Source organism: Bos javanicus, chromosome 28 (assembly GCF_032452875.1).
Source record: "Bos javanicus breed banteng chromosome 28, ARS-OSU_banteng_1.0, whole genome shotgun sequence".
Taxonomy (NCBI): Eukaryota; Metazoa; Chordata; class Mammalia; order Artiodactyla; family Bovidae; genus Bos; species Bos javanicus.
Window position 1 is genome coordinate 29,277,882 of NC_083895.1, and position 25,407 is coordinate 29,303,288.

Consider the following 25,407-nt stretch of genomic DNA (forward strand, 5'->3'; position numbering starts at 1 on the left):
CGCTCCAGGGAAAGTCACCCCTCTCCGTCCCCCAGCCCCACCCCAGCCCCAGCCCCATGACTGGCCCCAATTTACTAGGACCCACTCTTCAAACCGGGGGGCTTGTCCATGGCTCCTTTCCCATGCCCTGTCATTCTTGGTGTCTCAGAGTCCTCACAATCTAAAGCCCCAAAGGAAGGAAGAAAGGGTTCAATGATGAAGGAGCCAGATCCCCAAATCTGGAGTTTCAGACACTTTCAAAAGATCAGCCAAGGATTTGGACTCCGCAGCACTCCCTAGCCCCCACCCTGAAGAATTCCATGGTCGTAGGCTACAGGGCCTCCCTGCTGCCCCAGGAGCCCATGAACACATTAACCCCACTTGTCTGGAAGGAGAGGCACCACCAGTGTTGCCTGCTAGAGGGATCTAGAGCCACTTCCTGGCTGGGAGATTTAGGGAGACTCGTCGTGCCTCGTCTGTAAAGAGGGCTTTCTTCTAGGTGCCCTCCTCCTCAGACTGCTGACACAGTAGGTGGAGAAGGCCTGTGAGGTTCAGGGAGCCCCTTCATGCTGGTGGGTGCTAGGTATCGCTGTTACAGTTCAGAAACCGCGGCTTAGGTGGGGAAAGGAACTTACTACCTAAGACCGAAGCTGAGTGGGTAGAGAAGCCAAGGAGCCCTGAATTCCCACTGTGGTTCATCTTCTGAACCTCCTGCCTCCCAACCCCTAGAGACACCCCCTGCTGAAGCCAGGAGGAAGACCCAATGCCTGAGTCTGAGCCAGAATGCCTCCAGTGCCCAGGCAGTGGGGTGCCCAGCATGGGAGCTCAGACAACCGGGGCAGGCAGCCCAGGCCACAGAGAAACCTTCCTGGGCTGGGCTCAGTTGAAGGGCCAGTTCCCCCCGGCAGGTGGTGGCTGTGGACCCAGACGTGGGGGAGAACGGCACCCTGGTGTATAGCATCCAGCCACCCAACAAGTTCTACAGCCTCAACAGCAGCACAGGCAAGATCCGCACCACCCACGTCATGCTGGACCGGGAGAATCCCGACCCCCACGAGGCGGAGCTGATGCGCAAAATCATCGTCTCTGTCACGGACTGTACGTTCCCCTCACTCCTGGGCTGTGGCCCCTGACCCTCGGTGACCTGGGGACCTCCCCCAGTGCATGTCCTCTGGCCGTCCCGGGGCCTGCCCAGGAGGGCGGTAACTTCATCATCAAGAGCGGAGTGACACCCACCTCCCAGTTGTGACCGCCAGAGCACCCTTAGGGGGCAGAGCGGGGCTGGGGGTGTAGGGCCCAGGCTGCCTCCTGGAGGGGCCGCTGGGATGGAAGGCCTCTGAATCGTCTTTCTCCCTCTCCCTTTTTCTCCTGCACCCCTCTTCCCCCCTCCTCTCCGTGGCCCCCTAGGTGGCACACCCCCTCTGAAAGCCACCAGCAGTGCCACCGTGTTTGTGAACCTCTTGGACCTCAATGACAATGACCCCACCTTTCAGAACCTGCCTTTTGTGGCTGAGGTGCTTGAAGGTACCCCTGCAGGGGTCTCTGTCTACCAGGTGAGTTTCCCTTCCGTGGCCTGAGATCCTGCTCTCTGTCATCTCCTCACTTCATACCAACCTGCCAGCCAGGGAGCAGTGGGTGCTGTGTGTGCCCAGGTTGCGATGGGCACTTTGCATGGGTGAGGGGCAGTGAGACAGGACACAATCCACTCCAGGCTTGGAGAGCCAGTGCTCTGAGAGATGGAAATGGAAGGCTCCCTGGAGGAGGAGAGGCTTGAGTTGGGTCTTGCAGGAAAGTGCCCAAGGAGATGGATAAAGGCAGAGGGAGGGAGGCAGAGACAGAATTCTGGGAAGCCAAATGGCTTTCTCAGAGCCTGACTGTGATGGTCTGGCCCGAGACTCTCAACACTTCACGCCTGTAGGTGGTTCTGTAGGTGGTTTTAGGACACAAAGAAGGTCAGACGAGTGTAGCCCAGACATTCTGTCTCTGTGGGCAGCCCCCTCTCCTGTAAGCCCCAAGGCAGCCCCACATGGCGGGTGGGATCCCTCCACTTTTCAGGAGACATAAAGAGACTTGCCCAAGTCCCTGTGGCCGAGAAGAGATGGGCCTGGGCCTTCTGCCTCCCGCTTCACCACCCTTCTGTTCGGCGGGGGGGCGAAGGTTCAGGTTCAGGGGAGATGATGCCCTAACAGGGCTGTTTAGAAACACTGAAAGGCCCTTGAAGTTAAGAGCTGGGCTTTGGAGTAGGCTTCCCAAATCTACCACCGATGTGCTGGGTGACTTGAAGCACCCTGTTTAACCACTCTGGGCCCGTGAAATGGGGATCAGAATAGTACCTGGCTGGCCATGTTGTGGGGATCCAATCAGACATATGTATAAGCAAGCTGGCACTCGGACTGCAGGAAATACACAGCAAGTGATGTACTCATGACCTGTGTGTCTGTCACAAGGGTTTCTACATGAGAGACAGTGGGATCCCATAGCAAGGGGTTAGCCTGATCCCATCAAAGAAGACAGGGCTATTTGTCAAGACTCCAGAACGGTTCACCTTGGCCATGCCCTGAAGCCCCGCTGTGCTTCAGTTTCTTCAGAGGGATGGTATGGGGAGGGAGGAGGGAGGAGGGTTCAGGATGGGGAACACATGTATACCTGTGGCAGATTCATTTTGATATTTGGCAAAACTAATACAATTATGTAAAGTTTAAAAATAAAATAAAATTTAAAAAAAAAAAAAAGGAGATTAAGCTTCCAGGGAGCATTCTCTCTCCAACAGAACCTTCTCCCCAAACCCCCAGCAGGGGGAGCTGCAATCCAGGAAACTGCAGCCACTCCCTGAGGAGGAGTCCCTCCCAAATAGGAGGGTGGAGCCTCCAGACAGGTTCTCCTCTAGACTCAGACAAGAGAGGGAGGAAACACCCAACAGCACAGCTTCTGAGTTTATGGAGGAACTGGCTCAGAGTCATGTGAAGATGGTTGGAGGAACTGGGAGTGTTTAACTGGGAAACTGTCTTTAGATACAGAAAGGGAAATGGAAGTCACTCAGTCCTGTCCGACTCCCTGCGACCCCATGGACTGCAGCCTACCAGGGTCCTCTGTCCATGGGATTTTCCCGGCAAGAGTACTGGAGTGGGTTGCCATTTCCTTCTCCAGAAAGAGGGCTCTAACTTAAGCTGTGCAGTTCCCCAGATCCCCTCTACAACCTCAGATAATAATGATTTCTGCTGAATGTGCAGAAGAACTTTCCCCAGGGATTAGAGCTGTGCAGATAAATTAGAAGTAGCAAGTACCCCAGTGAGGAAACCATTCAATCTGAGTCTGGATACTCTCTTCTTGTCCGGCTTGTTGGATGTAAATTAGACCAGGTGACACTAACATTGACTTTCCATCTTGAGCCATGCCGTGCTGTGCTGAGTCACTTCAGTCGTGTCCAGCTCTGCAACGCTATAGGCTGTAGCCCACAGGCTACTCTGTCCACGGGATTTCTCAGGCAGGAATACTGGAGTGGGTTGCCATTTCCTTCTCCAGGGGATCTTCCTGACCCAGGGATTGAACCCACGTTTCTTAAGTCTCCTGCATTGGCAGATGAGTTCTTTACCACTAGCACCACCTGGGAAATCCGCTCAATCCTGAGAGTCTTGGTTAGATCCAAAGCTCTCATTTTAACTGTTTTTGCACATTTTTCCTCAAATGTCTTGCATCTTCTTCTGTAAAACTTTCAACATATCAGAGCCCTGAGTCAGGACCTCTCTCATCGGCACTGGAGGTGCAAATGGTAAGAGCTGGGAGCAGCCTCAGGACTGAGAGAAAGCTGGCCTATGTGTGTCCTCAAATGACTTTTAACAACCAGCTGTATCATCTTATTTTTGTTGTCTTACAAATAGAAGAGACCATGGGAGGGAATCCTTTTTATCAAGCATTTTGTGTCGTTGAGTTCCACATAGTTGAAGGGGTCTGAGCTGTTAACAACTGCTCCTAGCCAGCAGTGTGAGAGTCAGGGGTGAAGGAGACCCCTGAGTTTGGAGAGGGTCCTGGGCCAGCTGGAGTGAGTCTGGAAGAGCTTCCTTCTGAGGAGAGCAGGGTTTTGAAGGGAGAAGGCTGTAGACCTGGCCACTGGTTCTGGAAAGCCCCTTTCCCACCTCTCCCACCCCCAGCCCCACTTGTCGCATCTGTATACCTTTCAGCTCGGACAGGCTGACCCCCGTAAGAGCATCTGGGAGGCCGCATTGTGGATAGTGGCCTGGCCTGAGGCTCTGGGGTAGCAGCCGTGTCACTGGGAAGGAGGGGGCACTTCTCGGGGGGTGCGCATCAGTACCGGTGTCCCCACACCTCACTCCAGCGCCGCCTCTCCCCCAGGTGGTGGCCATTGACCTGGACGAGGGCCTGAACGGGCTGGTGTCCTATCGCATGCAGGTGGGCATGCCCCGCATGGACTTCGTCATCAACAGCAGCAGCGGCGTGGTGGTCACCACCGCTGAGCTGGACCGCGAGCGCATCGCCGAGTACCAGCTACGCGTGGTGGCCAGTGATGCAGGCACGCCCACCAAGAGCTCCACCAGCACGCTCACCATTCGAGGTGAGGGGGCGGCGTGCCTCCTGCTGTGCTGAGTGCATGGCATGGGCCCGAGGTCAATGCCAAGCTGGCTGGGAGCCCATGCCCGTCACTGCTGTCCACTGTCCGAGCAGCAAAGACTGCCTTGCAGATGGGCATCCTCTTCAGTTGGAGCCATTCGACATAGCCCTTCATGTCTCCACCAGTTCAAAAATGCCAGCAGGGCCTTCTCTTTACCTGGTCACTGACTGCAGGGTCCCAGAGCCCAGGAGCAGTGACCTGGCCACACTGCTCAGGTCCCCCAATTTGATCCCAGCAGCATCAGAGAGGGTTTGAACAGGTGGTGGCACCCTCGGGGTTACGAGCAGGCAGGGAGGTTCAGAGCTCTTTGTCTTTGGAAGACTTCCTGTTTGCGATGTAAAGGGAAGCTTCCCTTCCTGTATTCAGGGAACGCCTGAAATTGCTGTGGAAGGGCAGCACCTGGGAAGAGGGCAGCTGGGATTCCCAGACTCCCTAAGATTTCTCACCCCCTGGGGCCCTCTCGATAACTCCCACTGTCTCCACCCTCCAGCAAGGCAGGGCCAGGCTGAGGAGGGTTACTATTGCTCACCTACTCGGACTGTATCTTTAATTTCTGGGACAAAACCTGAACGTGGACATGAACTCTTGCCAGGGGGCCAGGAGTAATCCCAGGGAAATTAGTTCAGAATGCAACAGGCAGGAGATGGGCTGTTATCTCGGATAGGCCTGGTCCTGTCCTGGCTCCTGCTGGCCTCTGTGGGATGGGGAGTGGGTAGTAGTAGGCCTGGCACAAACGTTCACCTTCCTTAATCATGACCCAAGATGATGGAGGCTAGAGAGAGCTGAACATCCACTCTCTTATTGATCCAAGGCTTGGGGGTTCCTCGTGCCAGTTTGATGACCCATGTCTGTGCCCGTGATTGACAAGGCAGATGTCCAGCCCTCTCAAAGAGGACCCCAGATTTTCGTTTTCCAAGACACAGCAGAAACCATGTCATCCCATGAGCTGATCATTTCTCCTGGTGTTACCGCAAAGAGGAGCCGAAGCAGGGTGGGGCTCATTTCACTATGAAGGTCATCCTAGGTCATCTGCCAAAGGAATGGGGGCCTGACGTGCAGAGCTGCAAAACAAATCTGTAAGGGAAATTAGACTTTGGGGGCTAGTTCTCAAAGCCAGCTACTTTCCCTGGGATAAACTGGGGACAGGCCTCCCCAAGACCCCCACCCACCATTCTCTTGCTGTGTGACTTTGGACAGGTCATTCAGTTCCTCTGAGCTTCCTCATCTATATAGTGTGCCGAATGATGGGTGCCTAGTGAGGATGACATGAGGGGCCCCTGTGGTCCTTTACAGGAAGCACTTAGCCTGGGCCTGGCACCTGGGGAGAGCGGAGGAATGTGATGACTATCATCACAGTCGTCATTGTCGTCGTTAGGCACATACTGGAGACTCTGGGGTTTCGGTGGCATGAGCTACAGGAGGGGGCAGAATCTCTGTTCAGCTCTGTCCTGGTCCCAGCAGCCATGGGGGCCCTTGGCCCATGACCAGCAGGTGTTGACTCCTAGGAAATGTGTTTCCTGTTGGTCTGTGGCATGAACTGCTGCCTTTGGAGCTGGCAGTTTAGGGTGGAAGCCAGGCCTAGCCCTGAGTGCCAACTCTGCCCCCAGTGCTGGATGTGAATGACGAGACGCCCACCTTCTTCCCTGCCGTGTACAATGTCTCCGTGTCGGAGGACGTGCCACGGGAGTTCCGGGTGGTCTGGCTGAACTGCACCGACAGCGACGTGGGCCTCAATGCCGAACTCAGCTACTTCATAACAGGTGTGGCCCTGCCTCCCCGCCCCTCAGATGAGCAGCCAGCCCAGAGTGGGCTCGGGAAGCGGGGAAGAAAGGATAGGACCTCCACTGGCCATCAGCCTTTTGCCCCTGCTGGGGCCTCAAAGATTTGCTCTTGACTTTTCCCAAAGGCTCTGCACCTGGGTCCCTCTGGTCTGGCTCTCTTGGTCGGGGGAGGGCAGGGGCATGCCTTCTGTACCTATTGGATGATGGGGGGGTCTTGCTGAGGTTTGTTCTAGAGGGTGGTGGAGCCAGTGACTCCTGGGGAGAAGCCTGCCCCCAACTCCACCCCACATCAGGGTAACAAAGCAGTGGCTAAAGGAATGTGGCCTAGCCCTTCCCAGGGCGCCTTTCACTCATGATGAGACTTTTCATCTGTTTAGAGACAAATAGTTTAGATATCTTTGAGTGAAATGATTTTAGCTTAAAAGTGTCGAGTGGCTACCACCTAGAGAGCTGTGGAGAAATGTTATGAGGCCACGTCCTGGCTCCACAGGAGAAAGTGAGCTGTGACCGATTAGTGATGTCTGCAATGGCAGTAGTCTTGGTAGGTGGTGGCAGACATGCTATGTATTAGCCATTCCTGGATTAGAACAGTCTGCCAGCATTCTTCAGTCCATGGCACACCTGAGAGGTGCCAGGGTGCATGGAAGAGAGCAGGGCAGTTCTTTCACATTCCTCAGCCCTCCCTTCAGCCATTTTACTGGCTCAGTCTTCGCCCCGCCCCTGGCATGCCTGCAACCACATTATTACACACACACTCATATACACACGTACCTGTGCACACACCAGCCTCCCTGACGCCTCTCCCCTGAGTAAGGAATCCCAGGCTACAGCCCACCCCCAGCTTGCTGCCGCCCAGGTGACCTCCCAGGCCTCCACCTCTCCTTTCCAGATCCTTTCCCTCCTTCCCCTCCCTGAAAGAGGCCCCACACCTTCAGACCAGCTCCTTGCAGGTTGTTCTCAAGACTGCTCTGGAAAAGGCTGTTATCAAGACCCGACATGGCACCAGCCATGGTTCAGCCTCTGGCATTGCTCGTGTCTTAGTTCCTCCCCTGCCCCTTGAAGCCGGATTGTGCCCCTTGTAGATGGTGCTTAAGACACTGGGAAGCAGGTATTAGAGACTCGGGGGACAGAGTGCTTTCTCCAGGGGCCAACCATGTGAGGGCAAGGGAGCAGCTGGTGGCAGCCTCCAGGGTGACTTCCCGGCGCCTCAGAGTGGCCAATCCCTGCTGACCCTGAGAGCCCCACAGCCCTAGGCTTCTCAGATCTTAATTTTGCACATTCTGCCAGGCGCTGCACAGCATCCCAATCCAAGCTAGCACAATCCCAGTTCAGTGACGCCCTCTGCTGCCCAGAGGGCCACGCTGCCTCCCAGCTGGCCGGGAAGGGTCTCCACACTGTTCTGATGGAGTCATTTCCACGTTTGTCCTTTCCTCTCCTCTCCTCTCCTCGGAGGGGAGACCATCCCCCTTCCCACCTGGCCCAGAACTCAGGAAGACTCAGTAACGCTTGTCTCCTGTCCACTTGCCTTCACTCTTTACTCCGTGTAGTCTCCGGGAGTCCCCACTCAGAGAGTCCAAGACCACTCGGCTGACCCCAAAGTCCTCAACCACATATAAAAGCCCTGACCTTTCTAACAGACAGGCAGGGGGCAGAGTGGAGAAGGACCTGGGTTCAGGAACCAGACTTTCCAGTTGGAGTCCTACACCCCGAGTAGGTGACAGCACACCAGAGCCTCACTAAAGGACCACTTTCCTGCTCTGTGAAGTAGCGACAGCACAAATGAGATGCAGCGCCTGGTACACAGTAGGTGTTCTACCAGCGTTAGACTCAGGATTTCAGGCATTCGACCCTTCACCCAAGCCCACGTAGGCAGGCCCACGCCCTCATCAGAGCCCCCTAGGACCTGGTAGTGCTGAGTGGACAACACAGCCTTTCACCCCTGGACCAGCCCTGTGGTGTCCTGGCTCAGAAGCCGAGCTGGGTGCCACCACCCTTTCCCTGGCTCCTGACCAGTGCTTCATTCTCTCTCCCCCGCAGGTGGAAATGTGGACGGGAAGTTCAGTGTTGGCTACCGCGATGCCACAGTGAGAACAGTGGTGAACCTGGACCGGGAGACCACAGCCACATACACGCTCGTCCTGGAGGCCATCGGTGAGCACCAGCCCACCCACCGAGCTTGCGTGGGTGCCCTTCCAGGAGCTGGCCTTGAGGCAAAGGCTCTGTGCCCTGGTGACAGTGGGAAAAGGGCATCCAGACCCTCAGCATAGCAGCATCGCCTTGCCAGCCGTGAGGCTCTGCGTGTGCTGCTACGTGCAAGATGCTAAGGTGGTGTGGTCGGGGTTACATGGGGGCCAGACAGGAGACCAGCATGTAGACAAATCACTGCAAAACTAGAACAGAGCAGGAAAGGGTGAAGGGATGGCCCAAAAGTACAAGCAGCAAGGGTGGTAGAAACATGCAGAGGGGGTGATCAAGACAGGCTGCTTGAAGGAGGTTGCCTCTGGGAGTGCCTTTGGATTAATTAGGACTGTTAGTGGCAATTCTTAAACTAGTTTCAGCAGGATAGGCTCACAAAACCGCACTGGTCCACAGCGAGATGGAGCTTTAACTGTTGACTGGCGTTGGGGCTCAGACGATGCCACAGGCCTCAGTCTCTCTGCGTTGGCTGCCTCTGCCCCCTGTGTGTGAGCCCCATCCTCTGGCTCACGTGGTGACAGGTTCTTGCTGCAGTCCCAGCCTTAGTCTGAGTTCCCTGAGCAGCAGGGAACTGCACTTGTATCTTTCCCAGCTTTCCCAGCAGAAACCCTCAGATGAGCTCTGATTAGTTCCATCTGTCCCAGCACCTGTCTCTGAACCCGTCATTACGGCCAAAAGGGGGTGTAATGTGCTAATTAGTTGGGTCTGTCCCTGTCGCTGGGGGAGCTGTCAGACCCACCTGGAACCCCAGGCTTCAGAGTCGGAATGGGAAGTTTCTCAGAGGGACCTTCGGGGCACAGACTTGCCTAAGAGAGCAGGATAGTGCTGATAGAAACAAGACATGCCGCCCACCACCTTGGGGACCACATTGGGTTTCCATATGTGGAGAAGCAGGGAGGGCATTTCAGGCCTGGATTGGAAGATGGGAGAGAGCCCTGTGTCTGGGTGTCCCTTGGTGGGGGGGCTGTGATCAGGTAGGGCCCCTTGTGGAGGCTAAATGTTGAGCTGGAAGTTTGGTCTTTGGTTTCCAGGCAGCAGGGAGCCCTTGAGGACACCAGCTGGCAAGAAGGGTGTGATGAGGCCTGTGTCCCCCAGACGCCTCTGGTGCTCACAGGAACGCCCTGTTCAGTGTTTGCAGTGATCTCAGGGTGAAAGGCAGTGAGCTCTCTGTGCCTCACTCTAGCCAGCCTGCAGTCGCTCCCCAGCATCTCCCCCGTGCATCTTCCCCCTGCCCTGTCCTCCCCCCATCCTGGAGTGGCCACACCACCCTCTGGAGGCCCATCACCCGCCCTGGGTTCAGCCTTTGCACGAAGCACTGGTGAGGAGGAGAGGCTGGGGCCGTCTATGGAGCCTGGCAACTTACATTGTCCCCAGACGGGGCAAGTAAGCAGTAGCCCCGGACAGTGAGAGGTTGGTCCTGGAGAGGAGCTCAGGAGGACAAAGTGACCTACCTCAGGATAACTCACTGACCCCAGCAGTTCGGCAGCTGGCTTGGGAAGAAGGATAGAGTCACCCCTGGTCCTCAGCCAATACCAGCTGCCCGTACTCCTCCCTGGGGTGACCGCCCTTGCCTGGACACGCAGCATTGGGCACAAGAAGGATGACCCAGCCCTGGGAGGGTCCTTCCAGGAACTGAGGGGGCAGAATCCCTGAATACTTAAGGCTTAGAAATCAGGCAGGAAAAAAAAAAGAAATCAGGCAGAGCCCACATCACTGAATGCAGAGGCCCAGTCCGTCTGGCAGGCATGTTTGACCCATCTCATGTTTCATAAGAAATGATAGTTTTGAACATTTAAAAGTCAGGCGATTTTAGTCAAAAGCTCAGATGTTTGCTTTCTCTTGAAGAATCAGAACATCTAGTGTCCCTGGGCCCCATTCTGCCTGTCCAGTGTGGACGGGAGCAGAGGACGGCTGCCCCGGAGGCAGACACGCGCGGGTGTGTGCCATGGACCTCACCCTCCTGGCCCCAACAGCAGTGGGGTTTGTCATCTCAGTCCCTGTAGCTGCTTCCTAGGGCTGTTGAAACACATGATCACACTGTTGGTAGCTTAAGGAACAAATTTATTTTCTCACGGTTCTAGGGGCCAGAAGTTCAAAATTAAGGTGTCAGCAGGACTGCATTCCCTCTGAAGGTTCTAGGGGAGGGTCCTTCCCCACCTCTTCCTGTTTCTGGTGGCTCCAAGTGTCCCTTGGCTTGTGGCTGCAGGACTCTGGTCTCCACCTCCAACTTCACATGGCCTTCTCCTCTCTGTGTCAAATCCGCGCCCTCCCACCCCCATGCCTTTCTCTTGTAGGGACCCTTGTCATGGGATTTACAGCCCACCCAGATAATCCAGGATACCTCCTCTCAGGATCCTTAATTACATCTTCAAAGTCACTTTCTCCCTGTCAGGTTACATGTACAGGCTCCCCGGAAGTTGCAATAGGTGTGTCTTTCAGGGGTCACCATTCAATCTACTTCAAGCCTCAGTCACCTCCTCTGATAATGCACCCGCTTGGCAGGCTTGCTGTGAGGACTGAATGAGTTCTTGGGACATGTTAGATACTGTTAGTGTTGTTCCTAACCTAGAGAAAAAGAGCCACTCCCTTGCAGAGGTGGGGGAACAGAGTCTGGCTGGCACCCGGGAGCGCGCCCCTCAGGCAGCTGCTAACACCACCGTCCTCGGCCCCCCACAGACAACGGCCCCGTGGGCAAGCGGCACACGGGCACGGCTACCGTGTTTGTCACCGTCCTGGATGTGAATGACAACCGGCCCATCTTTCTGCAGAGCAGCTACGAAGCCAGCGTCTCCGAGGACATCCCTGAGGGCCACAGCATCGTGCAGGCAGGTGACGGCAGGTGGGGGCGGGGGAGGCAGGGCCACATTCAGTTCAGAGCATGCGCTCAGTGGCCTTGCGGCAGGATGGAAACAGGGGTCAGTCCAGCTGCTGCTCCCAAGTAGCCGGTGCTGGAACCAAAGAGGGACCCAGGCTCCCTCCCTCCTGGGAAGAGTAAGCCCCCAGGTTATGTAACCCAGGATGGATGGGCCCAAAACAGAAGGCCTTGGCCCTCCTCTTCCCCCCTCCCTCCATCCCCCACAGGCCTCTCCCCACCCCCTATTGCACCCAGAAGGCCCTTTCAGAGCAGGAGGGAGCTGGAAACGTCACATTTCCCAGAAAGGAGAGAGCCACGGCCCAGCACAGCCCAGAACAGAGCTGCTTTCACAGGGCTCTTGGCTGAAGCTCCCCTCTCGGGAAATAAACAGGCACAAAAAGAAAGGGCTCCTTTGCCCAAGGAGCAGGAGCTACAGCTTTGAGCCTCGGGGGAGGAAGGCAGGGACCTGAAAAAGGAGGCTGGGTGCCCTCCTGAACCCTCCCTGGAGGCCTCAGTTGCTGGGTGGGGAGGGAGGCCGGGCATGAATTACCCTCCTAACCAGCTGTGGGGTTTCCAAGTTGGAGGCTGAGCCAAACAGAGCAAATCTGGGCCTGCCCGCTGGGACAGGCTCCCAGGCTTGGGAGGGGCCGAAGAGTGGGAGGTTGGCAGTGTGCCCACCTCCCTGCATCAGGGCCAGGCGTGGGACAGGAGGGGAGCCGGGAGCAGGGTGCTGACTCCCAGAGGCACCAAGAGTCCAGGAAGCCATGGGTTGGCAGGGTCTGGGGGCTGGTTCCAGAAAAAGTTTTCTCCCTCTGAGCCTCGGCTCCTAGGGCCTTAAAGACACCCACCACACCAAGCCATGGGGCCCCACTCTCCCCTAGCCTAAAACTTAGTACCTGCCACCCCTAACTCACACAGGTCTCCAAGGATCAACCTGGGAACACAGATGGGGGTACAGCAGACCTTTGAGAGCCCTCTCCTCCCCACCCCTAGCTTTTTGTCCTTCAGGTCAAGGGTAACCTTACTGCCCACCCCTGTGACACCACATGCCAGGCAGAGCATGCTGGCCTGGGGGGTGATACGGTGACCAACTCCAGGCAGAATTCAGCCTGGGGTGTCTCAGGTAGACGTGACGGGGGGAAACCTGTGCAGGAAGAGGTTACTGCGCTGTGGGAGGAGGCCTGCCCCGCTTTCTAAACCCCAAGACTTGGTTTCTATTTATATAGACTACTCAGAGTGAGATCCTAGAGCCTGTGAGTAATATAAGGCAGTCACCGATTCTCCCCATTTCTCAGGGAGAAAATCAGGCTCTGGTGATTTCTCAAGGCCCTGGAAGTAAGTTTCTGGCCAAAGTGGACTTGCTCTCAGATGTCAGACTGACCTGAGAGGAAGGCATAGTGGGCCTGCTGGGACAGACAGCTTCTCTGCAGGGGCATCCAAGGGAAGAAGGGGGTGCCCCCAGGGCTAGACAGGGCCACCCTTCACTAAGTAGACAGAGGCCCCATGCCTCTGAGCCTGTTGCTGGTGAGGCAGATGAGGGGCTAGACTTGGTCTTGCTCTCTGGGGGCACCTCAGGCTTGCAGAAAGGAGCAGCCATGACGGGGATGACCCACACTGCCCAAAGGAACTGGTCCCTTTCCTCCCTTGATTTCAGCAGGAGGAGGCTTCAGGTGGAGACAGAGGACTTCATGGAGGGCGTGCATGCTGAGTGAGCTGTAGCCCAGGGTGGACAGATATTTCAGTTTGCCTGGAGTCTTGGGTCAGGATGAGGCTAGAAACATCATTCGCAGTCAGCTCCCAGTGGGCACCGAGCACCAGACAAAGAAGCTCTGGCTTGATCCAGCAGTAGGGAACCAGCAACGGTTCTGGAGCTGGGGAGTGGCAGAACCAGAGCTCACTCTGTGAGAAGACGTGCCTGGCTGCTCTGTGGATTGTAGCAGGGTTATGCAGAGCAGTCCCTAATGGGGTACAGGTGACCCTAGCCAGGTGACTCTGGGGCAGGAGCTGGGCAGTTCAGACCCCTCTGCCCAGCCCCCCAAATTGGGGACCAACCAAAGTGGTTAGCCCCAGCCTTACGAGGAGAGGTTGAAGGTTTGGGATTCTGAGAAGCCCAGCCTGGGGTGGGATTGCTTTGACAGTAGCCAGTCATTGAAGCAATCACCAAAAATATGATAGCACACCTCATGTGGTCAAGGCCTGAGGTTCCACAGCTGTCCTGGAGAGGCCTGGACCCTGTCAGCTGGAGGAAGCCTGCCTCCCTCCCTGGATGAGGCATGGAGCCTCTACGATGCTCTCAGAGCCCGGATAATATCACCTCCAGTTGCTGACAGTGCCTCCTCCCGCTCTGACACAGCGGCAGTCCTGGCCTCTGCAAGGAGCTGCTTAAGTCATTCCCAGCCCCTTCCTCATCCATCCTGGCTCAGGTGCATTGGGGGGGGGGGGGGGGCGGTTCCAAGGTGACAGCCAAGATTGTGATTGGCTAGGTGTGTTGAGAGCCCCCAGAATGCCCCTCCTCCTAGCAGGCACCCAGCATCTGATTCACCACAGGGGTGCTGGCTGCTCCCATGGATTACAGGCAAATGCAGGCAGCGTCCAGGAAGTCGGGGGAGAGGATTCCCTGGGTTCCCCTTTGCCTCGGGCACTGAGTTGGCACAGAGGGCAGGACACTCCCTTGCCCCCAGCGTGGCTGAGTATTTCACTTGGCTGGAGGGAACCTTTGGCCATTCAGCAACTCGCACTGGAATCTGAGCTGGGCTTTGGCACCTGGAGGGTGGGCAGGGCTTCTCTTGGGAAGAAGGGGGACTGCTTCCTGGAGATGCTGGTGCCTGGTGGTCAGAGAAGGGCCTTGGGGGCCCCACGTTTGTACCGTTGAAAGCTTTGGGCCAAGGGTCCAGATGGTTGCAGGTGCCCAGTCACTGGTTCAGGAGCCTTCCAACCCGCAGTGGTAAAGTGGCGGCAGGAAGGAAGGCATTCTTCAGGGACGATCCCTGGGAAAGGCCACGGGCCTGAGTGCACAGCGTACCAATGGCAGTGGGCATGTGGCCCAGGTTGTTTGGGCCACTGTCCTCTTGCAGCCGGAGGTGCCTGGTTCTGCCCAAGGCAAGAGGGTCTGTGGATGAGATAGGAGGACACCCCTGTCACATCTTGGTAGATTCCGTGCAGTCGTAATCGTGGTTGTCCTCTCTGGCCGGCAGGGGGCGCCGGGGGGCAGGCCGGCCGCGGCGGAAGCTGTGCAGGGAGCGGCGCAGCGAGCCCAGGCGCTTCCAGAGACGGAGCTGGGGCTCGCTGGGGCTCCCCGGGTGGTGGGGCATGCACTCGTGGGCCCGGCGGCGGCTCGGGTCCAGTGCCCGGGGCTTGCAGAGGGTCATGAACAGCAGACAGGTGGCCAGCAGAAGGAAGATGCAGGCCAGGGCAATGAGCACGGGGATGGGGTCAACAGCCTCTGAGAGCCTCCCTGGAGTGGCTGGAGCTGTGAGGAAGGCGAGGGGGCTGGGGCCCTCTGTGTTCATGGTTCCTGCAACAGGAATGGGACAGGAGCAAATGAGCTGGACTCAGGACTGGAGGGGGAGGGGGACTTTGGGTGCTGAGCACTGCCAAACTAGCTGCAGATAAGATTGCAGTCATTTTCCAGGTTAGAACAGTGAGCCTGGGAGAGGTAACAAGTCTAAAGTCATGCAGTGGGAGAGTGACGGAGCTGGGCCTGAACTCAGTTCCTCCATCTGCTACAGTCCCTGCCTACCTGTCGCAGAGGAGGCAGGAAGGGTAATGCCTTCTGGCATTTTAAAGTCAATTCTCATGAATCACAACAGAGTCTTGGGATCTAAGACCAATCCCGTCCCTAACTTGCTCTGTGACCAGGAACAAACCATGAGTTATAGCTGCAGAGGGCAAGGACCCTAGCAGTTAACTGCCACCAAGGCTACAAACTGGTCGAGTTCTTACAGTGCTTTTATAAACTTAATTGTGAATTTTTTTAAAAAACAAAAAACGAGGTTTCACATAAATATCTGAACACCTGGCTTCTCTTGAAATTCCAGAATTTTAGCAATAGCAACATGGGGTCCATTGCTGCCGGCCCCCAGGGGCTGGGGCTGAGCAGCAGCTGCCCGATTTAGACGGGGTGCTGGCCCCCAGTTCACTGCACTCCCTGCCTTCTGGCCCCCCACACACCTATGTCACCCACCTGACCCCCAGGAGAGTTCCTGTTGGTGCTTCCCAAAGAAGTCCAGCCTGCTCCAGAGACAAGTGAGGAAACTGAAGCCCAAATAAGGGGTAGCCAGGCCCAAGGCCACACTGTGAGCCAATGGCCAAGCTAAAGCCAGAACCAGGAACAAGTTCCCGACCCCTGGACTGGTGGCATTGCCACCCTGCTGGCTCCCAGCCCTCTCCCAGGACTTCCTGAGAACACGTGGGAAAGAACCCCCAGAGAGCAGCCTACTTGACAAGGTGGGGCTTGAAACCCCCCAGACATAGTCATCCATTACCACTTAGGATCATCCCACTGGTGGGGGGTGGGGCAGCAGATTCCTTATAGCTGGCAAATCAAACTGAGCTCTTGGTTGCAAGTTAACATGGTTAGAGACCAGCTAGTAGATAGCATATTCCCAGCAGGACAGGTGGGCAGGTCTACCTGAAGAGTGGGGACAGAGGGGCCTCGGCCAAGCTGACAGAACCCCAGAAGGCAGGCCACTGTGGTCCCTCTTCCAGATTCCCAAGAGAAGCCAGAAATCTGCACTTTTTTTTAGGCAAACTTTCCTGATGTTGAAGTGTTGCCAACTAATTCAAATCTGGTTGAATCCGCTCTGGAGAGATGGGGGGGGGTGGGGCAAAAAAGACACTGCAAAGGCCAAACAAACTTGATTTTTTTTTTTAATCCAAATGAATTTTCAAATATTTAAAAATACTACGAATGGGCCAAACAAAATACATAAGGAGGCTACATACAGCTTGCAGGCCAACATTTGTGATCTTTGATTTCTACAAACACAGGACAGGAAATCCAGAAGGGGGTTTAATAAGAAATAATCGTTTGTTTCTCTTTGACCTTTGAGACCTTCATGACCTAGAGGATAACAAAGTTCTCTCCTTTTCCTAAGTCACAGCCTAGTCTAACTTAGTCAAGTTCTAGCACCAACACTAGGGAGGAGGAAGGGCTTTAGGTTAAACCGAGACTCTGCCTGTGGGCTGCAGAGCCCACCAGGTTCGCAGGAAGTGGGAAATGGAGAGGGGGCCCCCCCAGCCCACACCCTCCCGAGCCGCCATTGCCACCCCAGGCACTCACCAACAGCCGCAGGACCTAACTCCTGGCTCTCTGTGCCCAGCCTCGTCTGCCTGCAGCCTGCCCTGTGCCCAGGGACTAAGGGCATCCAGTGCACCCCACCCCCCACCCCCACCCAGTCCCCACCACCACTCCTTCCCAGCATTTCCAGAGAATGACCCCTCCCAGCTCCCAGATGGAAATGTTGATGCCCATCTAGCTGCCTGGGGCCTCCGCCTCTTAGCATCAGGCCTAGAGAGTGCACTGGCCAGGCCATATGTGGGTTGGCCCTTCCTTGAATCTGGAAGGGAAGAGGGATGGGGTGTGCCCACTGCCATGTGTCCTGGGGAGAGAACTGCCCATCCCGCCATCCTCCCCAGGGAAGCGCTTGGCTGGGAGTAAGAAAAGGGCAGTCTGAAGTGAGAGAAGTCACAACCCTGCTAGTCCTAATGCTATTTCGAGACCTCCACATGGACCTGGAGACCCTATCAGACTAGCAAAGCAGGTCCAGGCTTCAGTCCTTGGGGCAGTGCTTTGAAAAAACATGTGAGGCTAAATTGGCATTGGAGTATTTTCTCTGGGAGCAGGAGATTCCCAAGTGGTTGAAAATATCAGGCCATCCTTCCAGGGAGGTGCGGCAAGACTGACTGCAGGCCCCCGGCTGCCCTGTCTGAGCAGCCAGCCAGGGCCAGCGGTTCTGGGGAAAGGAGGCCTCTGTCGGACCAAGGCTAGGAATGATCCAAAGAGCAGCTGAAGCCTCTCCCTGCCCACTGGAGCCCCAGGCATGCCTGCAGGCCTCACTTTGGACATATCTCTGCAAGCTCAGTCTAGAACCTTTTTCTTCATTCAGAGCTCCAAGAGCAGGGCCTGCTGTGATCAGAGGGGACTGACCTCAGCACATCTTTCTGGGTGGCCTGAGACTAACCTGGGCCTAGGTTCCACTCACTACAAAAGCAGAGGGATTCCCCACGTCTGAGCACATGCGCACATCTTCCCCGCAGAACCCCAGGCAGCGTGCTCCCCCACTTCCCTGCAGGCCCCAGCACTGACCTCAGAGCCAGCCCTCAGCGGTCTCCAGCTGGGTGAGAGGTCTTCTCAGCTGTTCGAGGGAGGTCCCGGAAGCACTGGTCGTCTCTGTGACCCCCACCTGCCCTGGGCTCCGCCTGTGTCCCTCAGCCAGCCAGGCAGAGTGGCCCTCGCCCCTCACTCTCCAGTTAGACCTGGCTTTGTCTGGAAGAGTCTGGGCCCTCCCTGGGGGGAGGGGAAAGCCAGGAAGGTCGGGATGGCAACTGGGCTGGGAAGAGGGAGCCTCGTGGAGGAGTTGGGCGCTCCTGAGCCTTCCCACGGCCTTCACTGGCCGGTCTCCTTGGAGCCCTCTGGAGGGGCGGGGGGCCTTGGGGGGAACGCAGGGGGGAGGGTCTCTCTGACTCTGTACCCGAGGCTCTCACCTTCCCCTGCTGGACGTTTGAATGGTATGGTCGGGGGCAGCCAGCGGGTTGCTATTCAGTGCCTGCCAGCCTCCAGGTTACCGGGGAGAGGGGCTACAAGCCACGCGGCGGGAGGGGACCGGGCAGAGTGATGGGCCCTGGCAGCCCCCAGGCCCCCCTCCCCTTAGCTTCCCAGAAGAGCACCTTCCCTTTGAGGGTATCTGGCTGTAGAAGTGAGGGGGAGAGGCATTTTCAAAAGTCAGAGAAATCACAGGGCAGAACATAGAGGATTGAAAGCCTGCTAGGGCTGCACTCCTTGTAGTTTGAGTGAGCCCAGGAGACCCCCAGGCAGCAGCTACACGCACGCACGCATGCACACACGCGCGCACACACAGTCCCACCCCCCACCCCCGCCTCCTTTCCTCCTGGAAGCCAGCACTTCCCTGGCAACCAGTCTGCTTAGAAGCCTAAGTCTTCAGCAGCTTTCCCATCAAGGACCCCCAAGCTCCCAGATAGGGGGAGTTGTGGCTCTGACCAAGACCTGAGCCTGGAGTCCACCTGCTTTTTGGGGAGCCTGTTTTTTCGACAAGTAGCTCAGATGGTAAAGAATGTGCCTGCCAGTGAAGGAGACCTGAGTTTGGTCCCTGGGTCGGGAAGATCCCCTGGAGAAGGGAATGGCTACCCACTCCAGTATTCTTGCCTGGGAATCCCATGGTCAGAGGAGCCTGGTGGGCTGCAGTCCATGGGGTCACAAAGAGTCGAACATGACTCAGCGACTAACATTTTCACTTCCTGCCCTTAGCCCTTGACAACAAGAGAAGCATCCTCTGCGTAGTCCCAAGTGGGTAGGATTAGGAGAGTCCGTTAGGTGACTGAGGGGTCGTCTCATCCAGCCCTGTCTTCCAGATAATGAAACTGAGATCTGAAGAGGTGCAGCCTGGCCAGGGTCCCCCGCCTAGCTAGTGGTGGGGACTTGGTGCTTTTCCTGAAAAGGCTGGGCAGGCGTGGCACCGGCATCTGGCACCCTGAGCCACATCAGCCTAAAGATGTCCCCAGCGCTCCATGGGCCTGCTGGATGCCTGTATCTTACACCTCGCCCTTCGGTGAACCTCATTCACTCTCTCTTCCCACGCTGACAGCACACCTCACCTGTGACCTCCGTTTTTCTTACATGGCCGGAGGCAAAACTCCCCAGGTGGCACAGGCTGCCAGGAGAGGGAGGCATCTGGGAAGTCGCACCACGGACAGCAACACCCAAGGGTGTCCACTGGACAGCTCAGCCCTCTTCCTGTCCTGATCCCTTTCAGAGCCAGGCTGTCAAAGTGCCCCGCTACATCCCTCTGAAAGGTTGTTGTTGAAGACACCGGGATTCTTGGCCCCTGGAGGAGAAGAATTCAATCCAGGCCCAGAGACGAGGTTTGATCGCTCAGAGCTTTTGTATAATAAAGTTTTATTAAAGTATAAAGGAGATAGAGAAAGCTTCATAGGCATCAGAAGGGGGCAGAAAGAGTACCCCCTTGCTAGTGTTAGCAATGAAGTTATATACTCTCCAGTGAATCCAAAGAATGTCTGGAGGTTGTAAAGACCTTACCAGACCTACTCCCATAATTTACATTTTATGATAACAGAAAGTTTAATCCAGAGACTGTCCTTAATCCAGAGACTGCCCTCAGGCAGGATGCATTATTGTTATATAATCCTAAGGAATGTAGAGAAGGAAAAAAAAGTTTGTCCTTTCTTCCTTCTTGAGAATTCCAGACCCTCTCTCTTTGGGGACCCCTAGACTCCTTATCCGAAGGCACCCCACTCCAGTATTTTTGCCTGGAAAATCCCATGGACGGAGGAGCCTGGTAGGCTGCAGTCCACGGGGTCGCTGGTGTCGGACACGACTGAGCAAGTTCACTTTCACTTTTCACTTTCATGCATTGGAGAAGGAAATGGCAACCCACTCCGGTGTTCTCGCCTGGAGAATCCCAGGGACTGGAAGCCTGGTGGGCTGCCGTCTCTGGGGTCACACAGAGTCGGACACGACTGAAACGACTTAGCAGCAGCAGCAGACTCCTTATCAACCTGCCTAGGAAATGACTCTCTCACCTCCACCTTCTAGCTCTTAAGTCCTCTCAGGGGAGGGAAGAACTCCACAGCAAGGGGCAACGCAGCCATCCCCACCCCAGTGTAAATCAAGAGGACCTTTCAGGAAAAGGTGGCATGTCTCATAACATCAGCCTTCAGCATCTGTCTTGGCACCAGGCCAGACGCTTTGCAGCAATTATATCTAATTTGCCCATCAACCTCACAAAGTTAATTATCACTGCACCTACTGAGGCTCAGTGGGGTTATTGTATCCATGGCCACATAGCCCGGAAGTGGCAAAGCCAGGGCTTGTGCTTGGGTCTGCCTGACCCAAACCCACTGTTCCTTTCACACCAACAGACTGCCTTCTCTGCACCATCAACATGCTCTTCGAAACCCTTAGACACACAGCACAGGGTTGACGTGATTGCTGAGGACAAGAGGGCAGATCCAGGGAAAGGGCGAAGGTCCCGGGCATTACCCAGCAAGTCGCACATAAGGTGGCCCCATGGGAGCCTGCCCAGCCATGCAAGCCCAGGCCTCTCTCTGCATCACTTTGCAGGGGTGTTCTCTGCTTCTTTCCAGTGTGTAGTGGGTCGAGGAGGTATTCAGCTCTTGGTTTGATGGGACAGACCTCAGGGCCGTCTGTGGCTCTGCCAGCAGCCTCAAGGTCACATGCGTTGTCAGAAGGGCTAAACACTGGGCATTCTCAGAGTGAGAAGAGCACCCCCAAGTCCCACTGGAAACGGTATAAGCCTGAGGTGCAACCTAGCAAGCCAGGGTGGGCTGGAACTACACTGGAATGATCGTGTATGTGAATGGACATGGAGCCATTCCTTTGGCAAATGGGGTTTCTAGGTTTCCACAATGTGGCTGTTATAGTGTACAGTATACTTTCCGGGAGTTGTAGTGTATACAGTGCCAGGCTGGGAGCCAGAATAGCTTCAGACCAAGGAAGTGTGGGCAAGGAGCAGTTGTGCACCCCACCTACCCCAGGTGAGTCTCCTGGACTCTCAGAAGGCTGAATCGGGGAACTGTGGAGGGCCAAGCTGCACTAGCCAAGCCTGGATCCAGAGAGCCATGGTGTTGTCACCCACCGTCTCGCCCGTGCTCACCAGGAGCCTGGAGGAGTGTCAGGAGAAAGAGCTGGCAGGTCTCCCGCCATGGACAGGGCAGCCTGGGGCCATCAACAGACAGGTGTCCTCATAGGGGACGAGAAAGACATGTCCCTCTCCTCTCCTACACCCCCAGCTTCATGGGAAGCTGGGTTTGGGCAGGACAGGCGTGGGGTGGCGTAAGGAAAGGGGAGGGGCTCCACAAACACCTTCTCTGCCTATGGGTGGAATTCGAGGAGTAACCACGTGTCTCATTCTCCCTCAGCTAAAAGCCACAGATGCAGATGAGGGCGAGTTTGGGCGTGTGTGGTACCGCATCGTTCACGGTGAGTAGGCTGCCCTAGGATGGCAGGGGGAGGTGGTTCCTGCCCCGGGGTAGCAGAGCTCCTCTAGGCTGCCAAGGGTCTGGGAGACGGGTCAGAGGGAGGAACCAGGGATGTTCTCAAATCATTCGCACCAAGTTGGTCGTGTTTTCGGTGAGGATGCATTTGACTGCTGTGCTAAGTTCTTCAAGCCCCATAGCGGGATATCACCCTGACAGAGGGGACCTCGAAGACCAGAGCAGCCCCTAGCAGTGAGCTCCCAAGACACTGAGGTCACTGGCCCAGTGTGTATCATGTGCCCCTGCCTGAACCAGTCACTGTGGCCTTGGACACTGGAACAGCCCCCCACCACACCCCAGCACCCTCCCAAGGCTGAGTCTCACTGGGCCAGCTAGAATCCCGGGACCATGCCTGAACCAGTCACTATGACCCGAGACTGCAATATGCTGATCTCGCTTCTGGAATCAGGGGTGAGCTCACCCCTATGAGTAGAAGTGGCTGGATCCCAAAGGAAAATGGGAGTCCGCAAGGGGAGGGAGTGGGTGCTTCCTCACTAAACCTCTCACAGAGAATTTTTGTGTTCCATTCTTTGTAATGCCCCAGTGTCCTCTGGAATAGTGAATCTGCTGACACCTCTAGGTGTGGAGGTCTCGGGACCTCTAGGCTTTCCATAAGGGGGGCACAGAATGAGCGTCTACCCCCTCCCTCAAATCCTGCTAGGCTAGGGGAGTGTGAGGCGAGGCTTCTATACCACTTCAGGCTTCGGCCAAGTGCCTGAGACCTCTGGGAAGGGTCTGCCCTCTGGGGGTCTGGGCTCCCCATCTTCCCCTCCATAACCATCATCCCACAAGCATCCTACTCCAGGGCAGAGCCCATGCATATCCTCTGTCCCTCCACACAGGTAATCATGGCAACAACTTCCGGATCCACGTCAGCAATGGGCTCCTCATGCGAGGGCCCCGGCCCCTGGACCGGGAGCGGAACTCGTCACACGTTCTGATAGTGGAGGCCTACAACCATGACCTGGGCCCCATGCGGAGCTCCGTCAGGGTGAGGCCAAGGGCGCTCTGGGGCCAGGGGGCTTGCACGTGGGGCAGCATGTCGTGAAGCCCTGTGTTCTGTTCAGCACTGCTATCAGGCTGAGCCAGAGCCTCAGGTGGACCAGAGATGGCCAGCAGCTGGGGCCCGGGGTGGGGTGGGGGGCACCACTCATCTGGGTGCTCAATGACACCTGGGCTCAGTAGGGGTGCCTTGGGCTCAGACCCGCCTGGGATCTTGGATGTGTCATTTTGCTCCTAGCCCGAGTTTTTCCAAATGTGGAAAGGGGTCAGTGATGCTGATGTCTGTCCTAAAGGATGAGGTATCCTTACTACACCAACCCCTGTATCCAAATAGCTCTCTAGTGCAGGCCAAGGGAATCTCACATATGGGATCTTGGAGCTATAGATGTTACCAACTTCATTTTACAAATGAGGAAACTGAGGCACAGAGGAGCCACTTGTGATCAATCTAGGACTTGAGCCCACATCTTCTGAGTCCAAGTTCAGTGTTCTTTCCATTGAAAGTGTCTGCCAAACATTCCAGTCAGCACTCCCAGCTGCTCCATCAGATGTCATCTTCTCTGCCCACCTCACTCCCCTCAGGCCTCTCCCCTCTGCAGCTAAAATCAGATCAACTCTAATCTTCCTGAATGGTCAGAACATGCACCCAGATATTCCATTGGCTGGGCTAGGTGTACTCTCCTGCCCAGTAACAAGGGGATGACAGAGATAATGAGATGACTTACAAGGTCACCCCCACCCTACCCCACTGCACACTCAGCAACTCATAGCCCCTTCCCCTTAACCAGGTGGAAAGTGAGTCAGACCTTAAAGGTGAAGAGTGGGAGGAAGATGGGAAAAGTTGGGGTGGGGAGCAAGCAGGGACTTTTACCCAGAACTGAGTGGGGCAGAATCAGCTCCTCTTATCGGCCCCATCTCTCCACCCCGCTGTTTCCCTCAGGCTGGAAACAATGAACAGAAGCCTGCCTCGGGTCCCCATCACAAAGGAGGGTGTTGGGGAGCGGGTGACTCAGCCCTGGCCCATCCTCTGCTGTTGCCCTGCAGCTCTGCCCCAGGAAGAGATGGTGAGGGAAACCTGGGTGCTTACGGCTGCTGCCCTGAGCGAGGTCTGCCCTGATGGAGGTGGCCGAGGGGGTTAGATCCCTCGGTGTTTCATACCCTGGGGCTGTTTAGAACGATTCCAGGGCTCTGGTGACTGAGGGTCAGACATCGACCTAAATGTGCACCGAATCAGCCCCACACAGCCACACTCACCTTCATGACTAGGAGATACTGAATCAGCACGTGAATAAGTGACCCACCCATTTCAGAGCATGCCCTCGGTGGGGCGAGCTTCAGGCCACAGGGTGACCGATGTCGGCGTGGCTTGGCTTGGCACCCTGGACCTTGAGCTGCGTAACCACAGCCCTTCTGCCCCACCCCTACTCACCTCCCTCCCAGGAGCAGGTGGGCACCTCTCTCCAGCGTCTTCTCCTGTCACTGCCTCAGCATTGCAGCTGCAAACCTTTCTAACAAAATAGTATGCAGCACCCCAGGTACAGTGTAAAACAGAACAAAGCCAAGCTACGCCCATCGGTGCAGGGTGAGACACCAGGGCCACAGCTGCTCAGCCACACTCTGTTTGTGCCTCTGCCCATGAGCCCTGAGGAACATTAAGCACCCTCACTCTGGGCCAGGCACTTTTCTAAGTGCCTCCTGTGCTTGAGCTCATTTAAGCCTCATAACAGCCCTCTGATGTAGGCACTGTTATTATACCCATTTTATAGATGAGGAGATTGAGGCAAGGAGGGCTAGGCAATGTGTTTAGGGTCACACGGCAGTAAGGGTAGACAGAGCCAGGCTTCACACCCAGGCAGACAGCTCAGATCTCTTCTCTTAACCACTGTATTCCACTGCCTCACATAAGGTTCCAGAGCACAGAAACCACCACTGCCTAATGCCCAAGAGTCATTTTTAAGGTGGGGATTTGGTTGCTTGCCCACAGGGTCAGAACTTGATGGCCCTTATCGTACATAGCTCCCATACCCCTGAGCCCAAGAAAATCCAGGACCTTCCTGAAGACAGTATGGGGACTCCAGCTTTGCCCTGGACTCATTTCCCCAGCAGCAGCAGAGTTGCCGCTCTGAGCGAGGGGCAACTTGAGGGGCCATCCACAGTCTTCAGGTCAGAGACCAGGACAGCACCTACGAGGGGCCAGCGAGTTTGGAGTGAAACGATAGAGACTGGGGGCCTTACCTGCATACTGCGCATGTGCACAGGCAGTCTCCTGACTTGTCCCCTGTGGAGGGCACAGCACTAGACAGAAAATGGGGCTAGTTCTCCAGGGAGCCCAGCAGCTAAGTCACTGAGCCCTCCTGCTCAGCAGGAACTTGGCAGACCTGTTTCCTGTACATCTGTGTCTCTCAGGTTCGCAAACCACACACCATTTTGCCTCCTGTCTCTGCTGCTATAAACAAGGCTGAAACCAGCAAGAGGAGAGTGGCATGCAGCCAGTCTTAGGGAGGGCCACACCCAGGCTCCATGCTACCTCACTCCTCTGTTTATTACACTGTCAAACTAGCCCTGTTTTTTTTCTCCCCATGACTCTTGGAGTCAAGGTCATTTGGCCAAGCCGACTCGGGAAGGGGAAGGCTCACAGTTTCAAAAGATGGATGGGTAGTTTCTGTTTATAGCAAGAGAGTTCCTGAAATTCATCCATGCAAATTCCCCCTCAC

General features: G+C 56.0%; 2 protein-coding genes across 21 annotated transcripts in view; one reads left to right on the forward strand and one right to left on the reverse strand.

The window, feature by feature from the left end:
* Positions 1-25,407, forward strand: part of LOC133240635 (cadherin-23-like) — a 377,180-nt gene that overhangs the window by 346,476 nt on the left and 5,297 nt on the right. For 17 of the 18 annotated variants that reach the window (XM_061405805.1, XM_061405806.1, XM_061405792.1 and 14 more), the window contains 8 exons: positions 888-1,077; positions 1,387-1,532; positions 4,330-4,549; positions 6,214-6,366; positions 8,425-8,538; positions 11,260-11,408; positions 21,575-21,635; positions 22,534-22,682. In XM_061405805.1, coding sequence (XP_061261789.1) covers positions 888-1,077; positions 1,387-1,532; positions 4,330-4,549; positions 6,214-6,366; positions 8,425-8,538; positions 11,260-11,408; positions 21,575-21,635; positions 22,534-22,682 — 1,182 coding nt within the window. Of the gene's footprint in view, positions 1-887; positions 1,078-1,386; positions 1,533-4,329; positions 4,550-6,213; positions 6,367-7,337; positions 7,496-8,424; positions 8,539-11,259; positions 11,409-21,574; positions 21,636-22,533; positions 22,683-25,407 lie in introns of those variants that run through there. The other variant, XM_061405810.1, reaches the window with a different exon arrangement.
* On the reverse strand, positions 13,874-25,403 carry C28H10orf105 (chromosome 28 C10orf105 homolog). 3 transcript variants are annotated; one of them, XM_061405824.1, is made up of 2 exons: positions 24,123-25,403; positions 13,874-14,951 (listed from the first exon to the last, which is right to left on the reverse strand). In XM_061405824.1, exon 2 carries the CDS (start codon positions 14,944-14,946, stop codon positions 14,575-14,577), a length of 372 nt encoding a protein of 123 aa, XP_061261808.1. In that variant the 5' UTR covers positions 14,947-14,951; positions 24,123-25,403; the 3' UTR covers positions 13,874-14,574. The 3 variants fall into 3 exon arrangements, with proteins under 3 accessions (XP_061261808.1, XP_061261810.1, XP_061261809.1); XM_061405826.1 differs by having other exon boundaries at positions 24,929-25,402; XM_061405825.1 differs by lacking the exon at positions 24,123-25,403 and adding an exon at positions 17,745-18,521.

What these genes read in the sequence shown, in the direction of transcription:
- C28H10orf105 (XM_061405824.1), bottom strand. Translation starts at nt 14,946, where the DNA reads ATGAACACAGAGGGCCCCAGCCCCCTCGCCTTCCTCACAGCTCCAGCC.